Source organism: Corythoichthys intestinalis, chromosome 5 (assembly GCF_030265065.1).
Source record: "Corythoichthys intestinalis isolate RoL2023-P3 chromosome 5, ASM3026506v1, whole genome shotgun sequence".
NCBI lineage: Eukaryota > Metazoa > Chordata > Actinopteri > Syngnathiformes > Syngnathidae > Corythoichthys > Corythoichthys intestinalis.
In genome coordinates, this window is record NC_080399.1 from 23,830,619 (window position 1) to 23,850,447 (window position 19,829).

At 38.7% G+C, this 19,829-nt stretch overlaps 2 protein-coding genes across 4 annotated transcripts in view; one reads left to right on the forward strand and one right to left on the reverse strand.

The window, feature by feature from the left end:
• Positions 1 to 4,369, forward strand: part of slc28a1 (solute carrier family 28 member 1) — an 18,570-nt gene extending 14,201 nt beyond the window's left edge. For both annotated transcript variants that reach the window (XM_057837051.1, XM_057837052.1), the window contains one exon: positions 3,481 to 4,369. In XM_057837051.1, the coding sequence (XP_057693034.1) occupies positions 3,481 to 3,601 (121 nt within the window). In that variant the 3' untranslated portion in view covers positions 3,602 to 4,369. The remainder of the gene's footprint in view (positions 1 to 3,480) is intronic.
• Positions 1 to 19,728, reverse strand: part of alpk3a (alpha-kinase 3a) — a 20,026-nt gene extending 298 nt beyond the window's left edge. The window contains exons 1-15 of one of the 2 annotated variants that reach the window (XM_057837045.1): positions 19,683 to 19,728; positions 19,107 to 19,403; positions 18,789 to 18,821; positions 18,336 to 18,457; positions 16,462 to 16,579; positions 15,054 to 16,374; positions 9,657 to 12,825; positions 7,866 to 8,013; positions 7,271 to 7,398; positions 7,161 to 7,196; positions 6,799 to 7,073; positions 6,632 to 6,720; positions 6,332 to 6,549; positions 6,129 to 6,177; positions 5,708 to 6,040 (exon numbers count right to left, since the gene is read on the reverse strand). In XM_057837045.1, coding sequence (XP_057693028.1) covers positions 5,708 to 6,040; positions 6,129 to 6,177; positions 6,332 to 6,549; positions 6,632 to 6,720; positions 6,799 to 7,073; positions 7,161 to 7,196; positions 7,271 to 7,398; positions 7,866 to 8,013; positions 9,657 to 12,825; positions 15,054 to 16,374; positions 16,462 to 16,579; positions 18,336 to 18,457; positions 18,789 to 18,821; positions 19,107 to 19,246 — 6,179 coding nt within the window. In that variant the 5' untranslated portion in view covers positions 19,247 to 19,403; positions 19,683 to 19,728. Of the gene's footprint in view, positions 1 to 4,101; positions 6,041 to 6,128; positions 6,178 to 6,331; positions 6,550 to 6,631; positions 6,721 to 6,798; positions 7,074 to 7,160; positions 7,197 to 7,270; positions 7,399 to 7,865; positions 8,014 to 9,656; positions 12,826 to 15,053; positions 16,375 to 16,461; positions 16,580 to 18,335; positions 18,458 to 18,788; positions 18,822 to 19,106; positions 19,404 to 19,682 lie in introns of those variants that run through there. The other variant, XM_057837046.1, reaches the window with a different exon arrangement.
• Positions 19,729 to 19,829: the final 101 nt, after the last annotated feature.

The window sequence follows — 19,829 nt, forward strand, 5'->3', positions numbered from 1 at the left end:
GTCATTGCATGAAACTGACATTCCTATATGGGTGTGTGTGTGTGTGTATATATATATATATATATATATATATATATATATATATATATATATATATATATATATATATACATACATACATGTCGGAAAGCAGTATAAAACTGCAACTGCATCAATGAAATGAACAAAAAAATATTTTTTAATGGGTTCAAATTATTTTTCGAACAGCTCATGTGACTAGCACCTTAGACGGGCAATTTTCAACAACAACAACAACAAAAAATTAGCGGAGGGCAATTTTATTTTTCAAATGATTTTTTTACTTTGATTGAAAAAAAATTTTTTTTTTTGATTGACACAACTTTTGGGGGGATTGAATGATTTAGATACAAATGTCCTACCCATAATATAGCCCAAACACAAAAAGGATTGCTTCAATCAAAGAAAACTTTTTCAATGAAAAATTAAGTGTTCAAATGCAAATTTTTCAATCTCAAATATTTTTTCGCATTCGAAAATGTTTTCCATTATTGAAATTTTTCGTTTTTAATTGAAGTGATTTTTCTTTTTGTAAATATATATATTTTTGAAGCAACTTATTTTTTGATTGAATAATAAAGACAAAAACGTCCTAGCCAAAATGTGGTCCAAACACAAATCAACATTACTTCAATCAATAAAAACGCACCTCCAATAAAAAAAAAAAAAAAACAATCAAAGAAAAATAGCTTTCACATGCATTTATTTTAGTTCCAAATTTATTTTTGCATTCAAACACTTTTTTTTTTTTTTTTTTTTTTTTTAAATTGAAGCGAATTTTTTAAAATTGAAAATATATATTTTGATTGAAGCAACTTTTTTTTTACTGAAGCAACTTTTTTTTTTGATTGAATAATAAAGACACAAATCTACCTCCATATGGCTCTTCCCAGGGGATACTATTTTTGACTGGGGTAAATACATGGGCACGTCACCGGCGGGCGTACCATAATCAATGGATGACGATCTTGGCGAAAAGTATTGCCTAAGCAGCCTGATTTAGAATTCCCCTCAAGAATGATGGGAAACAAAAAACGCTCATTGTCAACTTATTATCATAAATATTCCTGTAAGTTAATTTTATTGCTGACACTGCGTTTTGGGGTCATCACCATGTTGTGCCCCCCGTGCTCCAAAAGTCAAACTCCACCTATGCATAATACTGTCATAATTTTGACATGACAAGTGATGAATGAATGCTTATAACGTATCATTAAAAGTCTCATTCTGTAAATTATGTCACTTTTGATGCAAAGTTGACATTGTTCCAAATGTATTTGGGTTAGGGTTAATGGTTATTTTACTCTTGATGACATCTGTCATAAGCATTAATTCGTGTTCATGACAGGTGTCGTCATGATTACGACAGACCTATGACAATGTTACGAGAAACATTCAAATAAAGCTTTACACAAAATCTAAGTAAGTTTAGGTTTGGGAGATAAATTATTCTGTTTAACTCTAATTACATGAACACAATATTAATTAGAATATCTGGTTTCAACTAGGCCTGCATGTACAGTGGGGCAAATAGGTATTTAGTCAACCACCAATTGTGCAAGTTCTCCTACTTGAAAAGATTAGAGAGGCCTGTAATCGTCAACATGGGTAAACCTCAACCATGAGAGACAGAATGTGGAAAAAAAAAAACAGAAAATCACATTGTTTGATTTTTAAAGAATTTATTTCCAAATTAGAGTGGAAAATAAGTATTTGGTCACCTATGAACAAGCAAGATTTCTGGCTGTCAAAGAGGTCTAACTTCTTCTAACAATACAGGTAACGAAGCTCCACTCGTTACTTGTATTAATGGCACCTTTTTTACCTCATTATCGGTATAAAGAAACACCTGTCCACAACTTCAGTCAGTCACACTCCAAACTCCACTATGGCCAAGACCAAAGAGCTGTCGAAGGACACTAGACACAAAATTGTAGACCTGCACCAGGCTGGGAAGACTGAATCTGCAATGTAAAGAAATCAACTGTTGGAGCAATTATTAGAAAATGGAAGACATAAAAGACCACTGATAATCTGCCTAGATCTGGGGCTCCATGCAGGATCTCACCCCGTGGCGTTAAAATGATAACAAGAACGGTGAGCAAAAATCCCAGAACCCCACAGGGGGACCTAGTGAATGACCTACAGAGAGCTGGGACCACAGTAACAAAGACTGCTATCAGTAACACAATGCGCCACCAGGGACTCAAATCCTGCACTGCCAGACGTGTCCCCCTGCTGAAGCCAGTACACGTCCAGGCCAGTCTGCGGTTCGCTAGAGAGCATTTGGATGATCCAGAAGAGGGAGAATGTGTTATGGTCAGATGAAACCAAAATAGAACTTTTTGGTAGAAACACAGGTTCTCGTGTTTGGAGGAGAAAGAATACTGAATTGCATCCGAAGAACACCTTACCCACTGTGAAGCATGGGGGTGGAAAAATCATGCTTTGGGGCTTTTTTTCTGCAAAGGGACCAGGACGACTGATCTGTGTAAAGGAAAGAATCAATGGGGCCATGTATCGAGAGATTTTGAGTGAAAATCTCCTTCCATTGGCAAGGGCATTGAAGATGAGACGTGACTGGGTCTTTCAGCATGACAATGATCCCAAACACACAGCCAAAGCAACAAAGAAGTGGCTTCGTATGAAGCATTTCAAGGTCCTGGAGTGGCCTATCCAGTCTCCAGATCTCAACCCCATAGAAAATCTGTGGAGGGAGTTGAAAGTCCGTGTTGCCCGGCGACAGCCCCAAAACATCACTGCTCTAGAGGAGATCTGCATGGAGGAATGGGCCAAAATACCAGCAACAGTGTGTGAAAAGCTTGTGAAGAGTTACAGAAAACGTTTGGCCTCCGTTAATGCCAACAAAGGGTACATAACAAAGTATTGAGATAAACTTTTGGTATTGACCAAATACTTATTTTCCACCATGAATTGAAAATAATTTCTTTAAAAATCAAACAATGTGATTTTCTGGTTTTTCTTTCCACATTCTGTCTCTCATGGTTGAGGTTTACCCATGTTGACAATTATGGGCCTCTCTAATATTTTCAAGTGGGAGAACTTGCACAATTAGTGGTTGACTAAATATTTATTTGCCCCACTGTATCATTGCAAAAAATAATTTGGTTTTATGTGTCACATTTGTCTTTGTTGATTTACATGCTTTTCATGATGTCACTCACCTGCTGTTGAGATGTTAACCAAATTTATTAGAAAACTGTACCACACGGTAGAAAGGTTTCCATAGAAGCAGACCCGTTGGCACCAATAAGGAGAAAAACTATTCAGGCACAGTGGCATTTACCAGTATGAAAATGAGAAAAGTTAATTTATCACAATAGTTTTAAATTAAATTAAAATATAATACGGTATTCCAATTTCTTGCAAAGGTGAAATTTGCATTTGCATGACCTGCAATCAAATGAAAAATACTGACTTGTCTTGTGACTTCTTTTCCAGTACTGTGAACAATGGGAGTATCTCATTCGAAGGATCGTGGAGCACTGTCGCAAACGTCACTTATTACTTGGCAAAATGCTGTCAGTGCTGTGGCGTCTCCCAAGAGGCACTTTGTATGTAAAGGAACACTATATCGATATCCTTGTTTAGTAGTTTGGTTACAGCGGTTTCCAAGTCTGTATATGAATGTAAAGACTATGGGGTGAGGGGGGCACTTACGTTTACCCTTATGTTATTCAATATGAGGCTTTATTCAATTTGATACTCTTTTTGGGGAGTTCATCAACCAATAGGCACCTTTTTTTTCCTATTTTTTTTTTTTTTATCTCGCTGCACTAGGAAGTTTAGTACGTACAGAAGAGTGCAAACAATATGAGAAGTATATTACATACTGTAGTATGTTAAGAGAAAGCTGTACAGTATAACTGCCATGTATTATATTGTAAATGGATGATGAAGTTGAATTTTATTGTGTTGAATGTTAAAAGAACAATACCTCAGGTTACCATCAGGCATTTGCTGTTTGATAACTGTATATAGACAAAGATTTCCAATAATCATTTTTGAATTGATTATTAAGTAGATGTCTGTACTGTATAAAAAAAAAAGACCCATGTAGACTGAAATATGAATCATACTCAGAAAACAAATGTTTTGCATTTTTATTAAAAATAGAAAATATATTATTTTGACATGGTGTAATACTTAATAAACATACTGTAATACTTTGTCTCACACTCACTCATTCTAACAAACATTTGGGCCAGTTGCAATAATTCGCCTTTTTGTCAACACAGTTTGAAATAACTGTCTTTACCCATATTACAAAGTCGATCCAATTTTGGACTGTCCCTTGTCTGAGGCTCATTTTCCAACTTTTTTTTTTTTTTTTTAATAACGTGAGAAATGTCTTTTAAAGCAAACTGCTAATTCCCACTGATTGTTAAAAAAGAATCCACAACCATGCCGTTCCTTTCAGATTCTTCCAGACCAGTTTTGTTTTTATTTTTTGAATAAGGAATGACCGTTTATAGCCTGTGTGTTCTCAGCATTAAAAACAGACACAATCGCTGCACATTGTTCTGTTCAAAGTCTTTTATCTGGCTGAGTTGTATTGAGTTTTGCAGAGAGTGAAATACTTGTGAGAACTCCTGAGTGTGCTCTTTTGCCTACTTTGACCAGCATGTTCATGGGTCGGCTCCAGATAAGAACGTGGCGCTGAAACAGCAGCTTTCAGGATACAGCTGCCTACTGTCCGGAACATTACATGGTTAAAACAGATATAATGATATGTCTGTAATTTTGACAGTATTTGAAAGCAGGCAAACTCCAGAAACAGAAATTACTGAACATTACTAATTAATGTGCACACAAATACACTCACTGAGCCTAACATCAGATAAACCTGCACCTGTCGTTCACTTTTTTAGTGGTTAATTGCATCACAGATTTGTTTTTTTACTGTGTTAAACTAATATTTTTCTGGTTAATATATGAAAATAGAACTAATTTTATTCGATAAGAGTCATTTTGGAGGATTAATTTGCTTTATTAAACAAACGGTAACAAATCACAATAATCAAAAGCAATTAAAAAAAAAGTAATTTACCCTTTTGCATGCCACTCAGCAGGCTGTTAAAGCTTCAATAAATGCCTCAGAACCAAATGTTATTAACTTCAAACATCATTGGATTGTGCAGTTGAACCTAAAAAAAGTGTCAGTATTATGACTTTTCATTGGACTAAAATGAACAGCGCAAGCTCCTATATGCCATCTGCTTTTAAGCAATTTGTTATGCGGAAGAAAAGATGCCCCTGTGCACATACATTGCATCACAGATGAGCATGCAGTGTGTTGTACAACCTTTGTGGACATTAAACAAAATGGGACATCTTTATGAAATTAAAAAAAAAACGAAAAAAAAAAACGCCTTCAACATAACAGCCATTATTGTTATAGCACTTGTTTTTCTGCACCTGACTCGTGGAGCTGATAAGACTCCGAGGCACGTGTTTGTGATAAAATCAGTAGTCTAACGTCGACTCTAACGAGGCCTGGAGCTGAAGAGTTTAGTGCATTTTCATTTTAGCACAACCTGTGCACAGTTTTATATTGTAGTCATCTTTCTAGCATGGATAAGAAGTTCCATAGGTCTAGTCTTTTTTTTTTTTTTTAATAAGAAGGAAGTCCTTTTCATTTTTTGAGAAACAACTAAAACACCCCTACCTCATTTCAAGAGCCTCAGTTGTTTCTGCAGATTTAAGTTTGTCATTTGAGTCATTGTCCCCTGTCTCCTGGACTTTCCTTGTCACCTTTGGACTCTCATTAGCCTTCCGAGCCATCTGTGGACTATGTCCTTTACGGTGTGGCTGCGGGCTGCCTGAGCCTGGGGTCAACTTGCGGTTGAGATTGGGGCTCCTGGAACCCTTTACCTTGGTGGTCTGGTCCTGAGTTTTGAGTGGGCGCAGGCCAAGGAGTCCACAGTAGTAGTTGCACTGGTGGACCGTTGGGAAATGCTCAAAGACTTCTGGAGAGCCGCAGTCTGTCAGGCTTTGATACCTGAAACAGAATGACAGAGGTTTTAATTGCAGCCATCTCAAAAGCAAGCAAAGCCAAAACACTGGTGAATCTTAAAATATGAGCAAACCCTCTAGTCTTGGTCACTACTCTAATATTCGTAATCTTCGTTTCAACACCTGCCAAAAAGACAAAACAAAACAGAATGTAAACATGCTTCAAACAACAGTAGGATGGTGAGATACGCAGCATAGGTCGTTCTTTACTGTTCATAACTGTATTTTATTTTGTAATATACAGTAATCCGTCAGTGTAATTTTGAGGCGGGATTACCTTCCATGCGGGTTATGAGCAAATTGCCGTGAGTCCACTGGTGAATCCAGTGTTGGAAAGTGCTACATTTCTGTTCCATCTCAGAGGCACTTCGCGCAATCACATTGCCTTTGGCATCTGTCGCAGAATACTTGAGAAAGACCCCCTCTAAGTCAACTTCCACTGTGGCATACGGCACAGAGTTGGCAGGTCGGTACATCAGGTACTGAGGAATTACTCTGAGGGAGAACAGATAAAGCATACTTAGGGTACAAAGTAGTTCAGAAGCAACATTTTTTGATGACAAGAACTGTAACTTACTCCAGTGAAGAGCCAAAGTTTTCAATTACTCTTGCTTCAGCCGCAAAGATTTTACAATATTCTCGGATCATGTTCTGGATTTTACATTCCTGGAAGAAGAAATCAAGTCAAAATTAATACAGATTTGAAGAATTAATACATCTGCAGAAATGTAAACTTTCACTCACCTGTTTTGTCATTTCTAGATTTCTATCTATAAGATTGCTATCCTGCTTGGTCCCATAGGGAATAGGGTTTGGAACCTTGATGATGCATGTACTTCCAGACTCATAGATAGGATTCAAACCATAGATGACTTTCACTCGACTGGCTTTATGTCTGCAACCTTCACCAATGTTCGCCATCTCAGTCATGATGCGGCCAAAGTACTTGTCACCCCAGTTGCCGGAGTTAGCAAGGCCTTTGGTGAACAGCAGTGGTGTCATCTCTATCTCCTCTCCAACTGAAGATGAATTGCCAGCGAGTAAGGCAGAAGTTAATATAATAATAAAAAATAAAACGTTTTTTTAGGCACTTAAGCAATAGTTACCTTCCAAATCATCTCTGAGAAGAATATCTGACAGAACTGTGGAAAGAGAATCAAATGTTTGAGAAAATCAATGATTTATGATAAGATTGACTGTTCATGTTACATCTTACTGTCCACGCTGAGGAGGAAGTCTGTGGTGTCGGTGCCATATTCATTCTTGATGGTGCAGCCATACACGCCACAGTCTTGGCTTGCTGCCAGAACGATAGCAAGTGCCACTTGAGTCTCATCCCCTGCACTTGAAGACAAGCAAAAAGGTACGCAGCAGCCTTTTAGAAGTAGTCAGTGACCAGATAAGGGCACAAGGTGTCACTATAACACAGAGGGAGTGATGGGTGGCAACGTGTTGCAGATAGCGAGCAAAAGTGCATATATATAGACTTTTAATGCCCCCGGAGATGGGAAAATATTGTGTCGTATTACAGTCCATGCGTCTAGCCAGTTTCCGTGTCACAGCTGTGAGGTTAACAGTCACATGAGCTGTAAAATCTATGCAGTGAGAATCTGAGAATGACAGAAGGCCATGGGGTGCTCTCTAAGTAAATAAATCCTCATCATAATCCTTGTAGAATCATTTGTTTTATATCAGCACAGCTTTATGGTCGGACATGATGTCCCTACATCCCATGAATAATAGTACAGAGATGCTATTTGGTCAACAACTTGACTGCGATGATCTGTGTTCAAAGAGGCGATGACATCTACCTTCTCTTGACCTCCAGTATTTCCTCTTCATCCCTGAACCATTTAATAGAGGAGTCGGACAGCACGTTGAAAAACTGGCACCAGAGCTTCAGGTGTCCAGAGGCATCGGGGAAAGGTTCTCCTCTGATCTTACGGATGACCTGTGGAGCTGTTGGCACATAGCGACAAACATAAATATATACATTGACAAACACTAACTCAATTCTGCTGCACTGGTACCAGCTTTTAGAAACAGCAGAATGCAGCTTTTCCTATCCATCTGTCTTAAAAAATATTTGCCCTTTTTAGGGTAGCAGGTGAGCTGGAACCTATCCAAATTAAATTTGGTAAAGAAGCTTGGACTCATCATCGCCAGTCAACCCCAGGGCACATACTTTAGCTTGTAGGCGTAAATGCATACCTTTTGACCTTTAGAGACTATAATTAACGTGCATGTTTTTAAATTCGGGCATGTACAATTATGAAAACCTGCAACACCACACACTAGGGATGGGTGATACCAGTGATTTTGGATTAGATCCGATACAAAGTAATACCAAGGCCAAATATTGCGATCCCGATCCGATATCAATCCCGGAAGTTCATATTTTATATATTATATATGATATTATATATATATATATATATATATATATATATATATATATATATATATATATATATATATATATATATATATATATATATATATATATATATATATATATATATATCTGTCTGTCTGTACAGTACTGTGCAAAAGTTTTAAAACTAAAACTTTTGAACAGTACTGTATATATATTTTTTCAATTATTAGATTTATTAGGATCATGGAAGCTTCCACTTGGGGAAAATATACACATACAGTATATCCTGTATATACATAATATAATAAAAATATACAGTACTGTGCAAAAGTTTTAGGCAGGTGTCCTGCCTAAAACTTTTGCACAATACTGTATGCATGTATGTATGTATGTATGTATATATACAACCCTGCAGAGTTCTTAGCCATTCTGATGATATCTAATATACGTACAACTACAGCAAGCACTCAAAAACTATTAAAAGTCTCTTTGTGTCAAATATGCATTGCAATGGAAAAACTGGTGCTTTTAATAACTAGCAAAGCAGTTTCCCTACAAACTCACAAACCAATCCATCAACAACAAAATCTGATTAGTCAGTCTCACTCTTTAACCATTACCCTTAAGTTCATATGCACAGAACATTTCCCTGCTACACGTTGTATTTGATCAAATTTTAATCTACCTAAGTTAAATATTTCTGATGTAATTAAAGAACGAATTAATAGTAGCATGTTACCACCGTCTAATGGTAGATCGTTAAAAACAAATCCAATAAACAATAGTCACTTGCCGTTGTTGAATTTTATTTTACTAACATATTTTCAAACAGATTTTGAAATAATTGAAACAGACCTTTAACAAAATAAAAATAAATAGCAACAAAACATAGGAAATCAAACATTTAATTGTTTGTAACATAAAACAATATGTAAAATTATATTTCACAGAAAAATAAATAAAGTATTAAACAAAATTTTTTTTAAACATAATTTAAAAAAAAAAAAGTGCACAACATTATACCCAAAAAATAGACAGAAAATATAATATAATAATTCCAAATATCGATACTTTTGCTTGGGGAGCGATACCTAAAACTTAACGCACTGGATCGAAATATCGATATTTTGGTATCGATCCGCCCATCCCTACCACACACAAAAACTCAGGAAATCACAACTGAAACGAGAATAAGTTTTCAATGATTAGATGGTGTGGCCCTTACCTTTCAGAGGGTCAAACTTCTTTTCAGCAACTTTTTCCTCTTTTACACCCTTAGCTGGCTCCTCTTTGGGTGGCTCTTCCACCACTTTGGGTACCTCTAGCGTGGCCTTCCTTCGATTCATGAGTGGTGAGCGCCTCTCCATTGGGGGGGTGTTTTGTCCCACAGGTGCTTGGAGCAAAGCCGCTCTGCGAGCCTGGCTTGGAGACATGTAGGGGCTCTCCTTCTTGTTTTGAGCTTCCAGTGCACTAGCAGGTGAGTCAACATCCTCTTTAGGTTTAGGCATAAAGATCTTGCGGCGGGCTCCTGAAGCCAACTCCTCAGGCGTGGCAGAGCGGATGAGTGTAAGACTGTCCCTTCGTTTCAGCCTTGGGCTGCTTTCACAGGACAACGATGATGTCGGTGTAGAGGACGTCGGTGTCGATCCGCCACTCGTGTCCTCATCCGCCTTGTCACTCTGACGGTCATCCACTGTAATCACAGGGACCATCATCCCAGCATCACTTTCTAGCTCTGCGGCAGCCTTAGCCATAAATTTACGGATACTACCAGGGCTCAGTGATGGGTGAGTGGGGGGTTTTTGCGTGAGTCTCTCAACCGGGGCTCTGTTTCTGAGAAGGTCCTCAACGGTCACGGAAGTGTCAATCTTAGCTTGTTTTAGGGGTTTTGCCTTCAGAATTTCAAGGGAAACATTGTCTTCTGTGGTTTTACCTAAAGGAGGCCCAGAGTCATTCCCTCTTTGTAGCAGATTTTCATTTGGTAAGGATGAAATGCTCTCTGGTAGACTATGTTCTGCCACGTGTTGACTTTTTTCAGATGTAATTATGGTGTCACTGCCAATGCCACTTTGTCTAACACTCTCTGTGACAACCAAAGTATCAGTTTCTGTCCCCTCATAGTGAGTGTGCAACCTTTCTTCACCCTCACTTTCGTGACATGTGACAGATATTGGCGGCACAACAAACAAAGGTACTGTCGACGTTTCTAAGGGCTGCAGGGTATCCTGGACATGGGTGGTTACGGATTTATGATCCTCCTTGTCATCACTGCATGAAACATTTATTTGTGGAATGGGTTCATTGTCCACCTGAGACAGCTGTTGACTAACTTTTGCGCTTGTCTGGTCCTGTGCAATTGTTTTTTTCTTTTCATCTGACTGCACAGGTTCCATCAGTTTAGCTGAGTTTGAGGATGTCTGCTTTGGCAACAAACCTGAGGAATCAACATCCCTGGCTATAGTTTGTGGTTTTAGATGCTTTTCTAAAATACTTGGCTCTGATTCTATCTTCTTGAGAGCTAATATAGTGAGCGGAAGAGTATTATGTGTGCATTGAGGCTTGATTACGTCAACCCTTGGGACAGCCATATATTCATTTGTGATTTTGTCATCCATATGTTCTTTGATATTTCCTGTGTCTTCCATACACATTGATAAGAGGGGAACCTTTTCTGAGATAAATTGCTCTTTTTTATTATGGGTTTGATATTCCATGTTTGAAGCTTCTTCAAAAACACCCATTTTAATTTCTTTATCTTTCTTGTCTGTTATAATCTTGGCAGACTCTTTGTTCAAATCATATTCTACTGCTGGTGGTTTCATTTCTATCACCATTTCTGAAACTTGATCGTTAGTTTTAATAGGCTGTACAGTAGATAGCTTTTGCTCTTTCAGATTGTTCAGATTGTTCTGTTCATCCGTGACTACCTCTATCCTTTCCTCTCGCTCTTCATTACTTTTAAAACTGGACTCAGAACTCTGTGGTTGTCTTTCTTTTAAGTCCCTTTCGCTTTCATCTGCTAAAGAAGGCATGCATTCAGACCACATTTTTAGGTCAACCATCTTGGGGGCTGTATCAGGTGGAAACCCTATACTGATTTCCCGTGTGACTGTAACACTTTCAAAAATGTCTTTTGCATTATCTTTCTGTAAGCTAAGCGCTTCCATATTTGAGATATGTGTATGATCTGATGCTTTAACACTTTCAAAAATGTCTTTTGCATCATCTCTCTGTAAGCTATGTGCTTCCATATTAGCGACAAGTGTCTGGTCGGGTGCTTTTATTTCCCTCATCTTGACAGCCTTTTCTAGCAAAGGTGGTGTTATTATAACCTCCTCGGGTCCGTTTTTATTGGGATATTTTAGCTCTTTCAATTTCTCCTCAGTTTCCACAGATTTTGTGGAGGGGTAGTTCGTCTTTTTATCAGATTTACCCTCTTCCAGCATAGGCGGTGTAAATACAGTTATCTCGGGTCTGTTCTTCTTGGGACAGGGTAGCTCTTTTAATTTCTCTTCGGTTTTCACACATTGCTTGGAAGGGTACTCCACCTCTTTGTCAGGTTTGGCCTCTTCCAGCGAAGAAGGTGTAAACACAGCCATCTCGGGTCTTTTTATCTCGGGGCAGGGTAGCTCTTTCAATTCCGGTTCAGTTTCAACACTTTTTGTGGATGGGTAGTTCACCTTTTTATCAATTTTACCCTCACCCATTGAAGGCGGTGTTAATACAGCCACCTTAGTTGTGCTTGTCACAGGATGAGATATTTCTTTTAAATTCTCTGCAGTTTTCACACTTTTCTTGGAAGAATAGTTTACCCCTGTGCCTGGTTTACCCTCTTCCAGCGACGGTGGCATTAATACGGCCACCTTAGGTTTATTTAGATCGGGTACCTCTTTTAATTTTTCTTCAGTTTCCATACATAATTTCTTGGATGTGCAGTTCACATCTTTGTCAGGTTTATCCTTTTCGATTGAAGGCGGTGTTAATACAGTCACTTTGGGTCTGTTTACATTGGGTAGCTCTTTTGATTTTTCTTCACTTTTCAAACCTGATTTCTTGGGCGATGTTGCGTATTTCACCTCTTTGTGAGGTTTATCGCCATTAGCCACCTTGCCAACACGTATTTCTCCCCTTTGCAAAGCCACGGTTGGTGTCACACAAAGGTTACTAGTCTCCAAAGCTGATATAACACTGAAAGGAGGAGCTTGGTTTTCTTTTAAAAGAGGAGACTGTTGATTGAAACTTCGGCTGGTGTGCGGGAAGGATTTATTTCGTCTGGGTGACGATGTAACCTCTGCAGCGCGGTACTGTGGCGTGGTTGAAGCCACCAGGGTATCTGCTGCTTGTGAGGGAACCATATCCATACTTGGCACCACCCCAGTATGTTTCTCTTTAGCCTAATAGGAAGCAAACACAGCATTTCAGTGCCTCATCGCAGCTCTTTATTACTGTAGTTTATTTTTCCTACTTCAGATAATTCATGCAAGAAGTTGGCTTTTTATTTTAATTTAAAAAAGAAAAAAATACATATAGTTGACAATAATGTAAATTCATGTTTTGGAATAAATAATCTTAAACATGCCCTTATTTGCCAGTGAGAAGTTTTACCATTAAGGGAGTAAGACATTTACATTATTTGCAAGCACAGCAAAACAAAAAAGGGATCAGTTGCCAGACAAAACATAATATAAAACAAAAAAGTTCAATTCATTCTCGTGTTTTATGACCTGTCAGTTCATTCCAAGACTTTATCTATCCCGTGTCACATAAACTGTGACTGTTTACACAGGCAAAAACCAACAAAATGCAAATAAAGACACAGTTCATTTTTTGTTTGGAAAGATTTGTCAGATTAAAAAATCTTTTATCTCATAGTTGTGGTTGAGTAACATTACTAGATTATCATATGTTGAAAAGAGTATGGAAGTGGAGGAATGAAAGTTATTTGAAGTGCTTGTGTCAGCTTTAAAGTTATTTTGACCTAAGACAAGGGGAATTCCTAAACATTTTGTGCAGGTGTGTGCTGCTTAAACGAAGAAAGACTAAATTAATTGCAGCTGAGCTAGACATGGAAATTACTATTTGACTTGATCATGAAAACACATTTTAAAATCATTCCTAACATCGTGGAAACAAGTGTGTCAGGAAGAAAACAAATCTATTCAATTAGATTGAACTCAGTACAGACACACACACACACACACACATACACATACACATACATTGTGTGGTTTAGTTTGGGTTTTCCCCTTTCTGCTTCTGAGTGCTGTTCAGATTCTTTGAATGTATACATGGGGTTATAAAAGCTCCACGTAGTCTCATGACAAAAAACTTAGACAAAACAAAAAAGAAGTAAGCCCTTCATGAAGGGAACTGGCAACCAAGATAAATGATTAAACTTCCTCCACTCGCTCAAGTGAGCTTTTCTATTGGGTTCCACCACAAATAACAAACAGTAGTAGTTCCACATTACTGACATCAGATTACCACTAAACTCGGTCTACTTTGAACCTGATGACTTCAGTTCCACTTCCCACATGTCACATGCTAATAACGGTCAGTTGGGTCACTAATTCACTGCACAAATCAGCAAGAGCTCACTTAAATTACTCGAAAATACATGCAGTTACAGGACCGTACATACATTTTTATTTTCTTATTTTTTTCCAAATAAATGCATTTATAAGCTATCTTTCTTTTGGTGGAACACAGATAATCAAGAAGGGGATGTTTATTAAGTGTTAGCAGGAGCAGACAACAATATATTGTGATTTAAATGGCATAAACACTGTTTTTCTAGACTGAAATTAAACAAGGACAATCATGTTGAAAACCACTGCCAACTATCCACTTACTGTTTGAGCTGCTAATATGGGGCATTCATAAATCCCTATATAACATTTGCAAACAAATTCTCCACGCTAGCCACTGATAAGAGAACCATTGGCTTGTGTACATGTGGGTTTATTTTTAGGCTCTGGGATGCTACAGAATAGGTGGGGTTGGCTACAAGGAATTTGTTAAATGTGACAAGACCCTCCTTCTTATGCTGAGACCTGCCACAAAACTCACTCCACTAGCCCTCCGACAGTTTTTACAAAGTCTCTACGTAATGTGAGACCTGCTGTTGGCATTTAGGTTTCAGTATGCCCTCTGACGCACTGCTGTCTCACTGAGCACAGCCAATATGGGAGATGTTGCCCAATCTTACACTGTGCTGTGAAGATACATGACATCCTCCACCCCCATATATAAAATTTCAGAGTGATCTGCTTTTATGTTTCCTCATTTCTTTGACATTTGTTTGTTGACTTAAGACTGTTTGATGATGGCAATGCGGCACAAGCAGTTTCCAATGGGAAAGCTGTCTCATTGTAGTGTTTCCATCATCTGTTAGTAAGTGTGACTGCCACACCTCAGCCATATAACATCTCTCTCAATTCTTGAGAGTGCTTCCCAGAACTTTTTAAGAAAAGCCACTACTCAAATAGTTTCATAGTGAAAATGGTTTGTGATTCACTCTTGCTGTGGTTTGAGTTTGTTCACTATCTTGTCAAGCAAATGCAATCTAAATATAACTTCCAAGTCAAGTGGCAACCAGCTGCTTTTCCAGACCTCTACATACCTCAGTAAGAACTTGAAGACTGGAGAACGACGTTTGTTGACCTGGGCCGAGGGTCCCTTCACTCGCAGATCGCTCCATGTTTTCTACCTGACGCCCAGTCTCTTGGTTACTTTGTCTTCTAGGCTCTTTAAGGTTCCCAAGGGGTAATTCAATAGCTGGTGACTTTACAGCATGGTTTATTTGACGTTCTTGTGCTGTCGAGAGTTTCTTCGATGCCGACTGTTGGTCTTCATCAATGCGTTTTGAGGGTTCTTTTGACGTATCTATTTCCATAGGTGCACTTTGGTCCGTGTGAGCTTTATCTACCTCTGCCCGATGCTTCTTGTACAGCCGATATGATGGCGGTGTTAGTGATTGTGATGATTTAATGGATTTGGGATTCTGGTCCTGTTCTTTATCTTTGTTATCAATATCTTCATAAGAGTCCCTCTTACCCTTCCCAAAGAAGAAATCTTTGACTGTGTGCAACATGGTGGATAAGGATGACTGAATGTTATGATGGTCATGATCCTTGACCGCCTTTCTGAAATGTTTAGAATGTTCAGCCTGATGTGACACTTCTTGTAATCTTTCCTTTTCTTTTTCCCTTTCTAAACCTAAATCTTTTTCTACCGCGGTTTCATGCTCTTTCTTTTCAACTGGTAACTCATCATGCCTTCCTTCTTTCTCTGTGCTCTCATTTTCGATACATACGTCCATCTCTTGAGGTTTTTCCACTTCACACGAGTTCTCGTTCTCCTCAGCAGTTTGTGACTGGAGAGTCTCTGATAAAAATTGTGCCAGACTGATTCCTCCATCGTAACGGTTTTCACTGCCATTTCCCATGACATGGTCTCTACTGTTGCTGCTTGTGGCGGTGCTAAAGCCAGCATCGACACCATTTGTGATCTTTGGTTTCTTTTTTGCCACGAGTTCCTCAAAGACCGGTATGTTCTCTTTCAGACCATTGTCCAGCGAAACGGCAGAAGCTGTTTCTTTGACATCAGAGTGAACCCCATTGCTTTCTACAGCAGCCCTTTGCTGCTTAACAGCTTCAGACTCATTAGCTGTTCGAACCGGCTCCGGTGGTGGGACTGGGCGTTTTCTTGGTGGTGCCTCTGGACTAACCCGTGATTCATCTGTCTGGATAGTACCCCCCTTCTTGTTCTGCTCTTCCAAGTCTCTCCTCTTCTTTTCTGCTTTCTGCTTCAGCTTGGCAAAGAATCTCTGATGGATCTTGAACTCACTCATGGTGCCCACCTCTAATACCCCTGAGCAGGAGACAATACCTTTGCTGTTGCTGGCTGAGACCTGATAGATAGCCGCATCATCCAATGTGCAACTGGAAATAAAAACACTCGAATTAAAATCAACATTTCCATTCATCTAAACATAGATATTTATCCTTTGATAGTTGTGTCTCACATACTTGTAAATATGAAGGCTGTGAATTTTCCCATTTTTGAGGATCTCATATTTTGGGAGTCCACAGTAACGATCCATTTCCATATCATCTTTGTACCACTTCAATTCTGGGACCGGATAACCTATAAAAATTTAAGTATTTTACTTTACCAAGACACTGCAACACAGACACTTGGGTTGTTTTGTGTACACAGTCAATTATTCTGTCTTGCAATATAGTTACTGTAAACACTCACGGTAAAAAAATTAAAAAAATTTTTAAAAAATTATATATATACATATATACTGTATACAGTGGGGCAAATAGGTATTTAGTTAACCACCAATTGTGCAAGTTCTACTTGAAAAGATTAGAGAGGCCTGTAATTGTCAACATGGGTAAACCTCAACCATGAGAGACAGAATGTGGAAAAAAAAAACAGAAAATCACATTGTTTGATTTTTAAAGAATCATTTCCAAATTAGAGTGGAAAATAAGTATTTGGTCACCTACGAACATGCAAGATTTCTGGCTGTCAAAGAGGTGTAACTTCTTCTAACGAGGTCTAATGAGGTCTAACGAGGCTCCACTCGTTACCTGTATTAATGGCATCTGTTTTAACTCATTATCGGTATAAAAGACACCTGTCCACAACTTCAGTCAGTCACACTCCAAACTCCACTATGGCCAAGACCAAAGAGCTGTCGAAGGACACCAGACACAAAATTGTAGACCTGCACCAGGCTGGGAAGACTGAATCTGCAATAGGTAAAATGCTTGGTGTAAAGAAATCAGCTGTGGGACCAATTATTAGAAAATGGAAGACATACAAGATCACTGATAATCTCCCTCGATCTGGGGCTCCATGCAAGATCTCACCCCGTGGCGTCAAAATGATTACGAGAACGGTGAGCAAAAATCCCAGAACCACACGGGAGGACCTAGTGAATGATCTACAGAGAGCTGGGACCACAGTAACAAAGGCTAATATCAGTAACACAATGCGCCGCCAGGGACTCAAATCCTGCACTGCCAGACGTGTCCCCCTGCTGAAGAAAGTACACGTCCAGGCCCATCTGGGGTTCGCTAGAGAGCATTTGGATGATCCAGAAGAAGACAGGGAGAATGTGTTATGGTCAGATGAAACCAAAATAGAACTTTTTGGTAGAAACACAGGTTCTCGTGTTTGGAGGAGAAGAATACTGAATTGCATCCGAAGAACACCATAGCCACTGTGAAAGCATGGGGGTGGAAACATCATGCTTTGGCGCTGTTTTTCTGCAACGGGACCAGGACGACTGATCTGTGTAAAGGAAAGAATGAATGGGGCCATGTATCGGGAGATTTTGAGTGAAAATCTCCTTCCATCAGCTTTGTAGGAAGCATTTCAAGGTCCTGGAGTGGCCTAGCCAGTCTCCAGATCTAATCCCCATAGAAAATTTGTGGAGGGAGTTGAAAGTCCGTGTTGCCCAATGACAGCCCCAAAACATCACTGCTCTAGAGGAGATCTGCAAGGAGGAATGGGCCAAAATACCAGCAACAGTGTGTGAAAAGCTTGTGAAGAGTTACAGAAAACGTTTGGCCTCCGTTATTGCCAACAAAGGGTATATAACAAAGTATTGAGATGAACTTTTGCTACTGACCAAATACTTATTTTCCACCATGATTTGCAAATAAAAAAAAATCTTTAAAAATCAAACAATGTGATTTTCTGTTTTTTTTCCCACATTCTGCCTCTCATGGTTGAGGTTTACCCATGTTGACAATTACAGGTCTCTCTAATATTTTCAAGTGGGAGAACTAGCACAATTAGTGGTTGACTAAATACTTATTTGCCTCACTGTATCATGAATTTGACTTTTAATAAAATCACACAAGAAGCCTAAAAGAGAGCATACCTGTTACGACACAGGTGAACTTTACGTTACAGTTTTCCGAAACTGCCTTTGATTTTAAGGTGGTCTCAAAGCAAGGTTGGATGTCCTCGGTAAGCTGAGCCATGACCGTGCATAATGTGCTCCTGTAAGCAAACAGAGGTTTCATAAAGAGGCATGTTTTTACTTCAGAGACCTGGTAGCAGTGGTGTAGTAGATTTTCTTTATAGGGAAGTTGTTAATGGACGTTTCTGGTAGTAGATAAATGTTGACACAGAGACTTTTGGGACACTAGGGAAAACAGGAATGGTAAATGCAACACTGAAACTGATGTTGGTCACTGAAACTGAATGCAAGACTAGACAAAACTGGGCAATTCCATTAACTGTTAAGACTTGGGAAGGTTTCATTTCGGTGTACACCAGATTGTGTGGTTAAAATGTTAGTTTGTAGGAATGTTTGAAAAGTATGTATTACCTCGTTGGCCTGTAGTGAGAATACCTTGAATAGCTAGTCAGAGAGGAGGCAAATGCAGGGTTGTTAATGAATAACCAATATTTAGACAATCAACCCATTTATAAGAATAGGCAAATTATTTCTCTCCTCTTGAAAAAATTACACACATTTTTTGTTCCGAGTGTGTCTGTCTTTATTTATTTTTTTGGGAGTGTTTTATCTCAAGTTTAAGATTCAGTTGTTTTTTTCTTTACCTCCAACTATATAATGACTTTCTAAACCTACAATGCGGTGTACAGCAGTTGCATTAATCAAAAAATAAAAATAAAAAATGTGTACCTGTTTTCAGGCCTAACGCTTGAAAGGTAATTATTGCGGGTTTCGGTGCGGCCATTGGAGGAGCTGCTGTCCTCTTCACTGAAGCTGCTTGTCCTCCCGTTGGCAGAAAAAGAGCGAGTCATTGGCCTCCTGGAAGTCATTGTGCTTGGCAGTAATTCACCAAAAAAAAAAAAAAAAAAAAAAAACTTAATATCTTACCACCTCACACAAAATAATCACAAAAAAGTCCTTAGTCACGTCCTCAGAGGGTCAAAACAAAAACATTGCCTTGGATCATAGTTGAATTTTGTAATTCCCCTAGAAAAAACAGGAGGAAAAAAAGAACCTTAAATTGCTGGAGTACAGACATAGTTTCAACTATTTGAATGATTATTCATACACTGGTCAGTACACACTTCAGAGTCCATGCGTGTCCTTTCTGAACAAACAGACAAAGTACTTGCACTGGAGAAAGTTATAAATAGTCCGAGTTATCAAGTTGTAATCAAACACAAGCGTTAAATAACATTGCTACAACTTTATATGCCTAATTCATTTTGGGAGGAACATATCTACTGGATGAACGTTAAAACTTACCAGTGAGATGTTGTCTGTATTTCTTGGGAGCCCGTGTCTGTGAAGAAATCCTCTGGAGCTGCCTATCATAGGCCTGCATGTGTTGCCAGCAGGGGCCTATTTTTAGCGGGCCCACAAATAGGTGCAAGAGCACATCACATTTTCCAA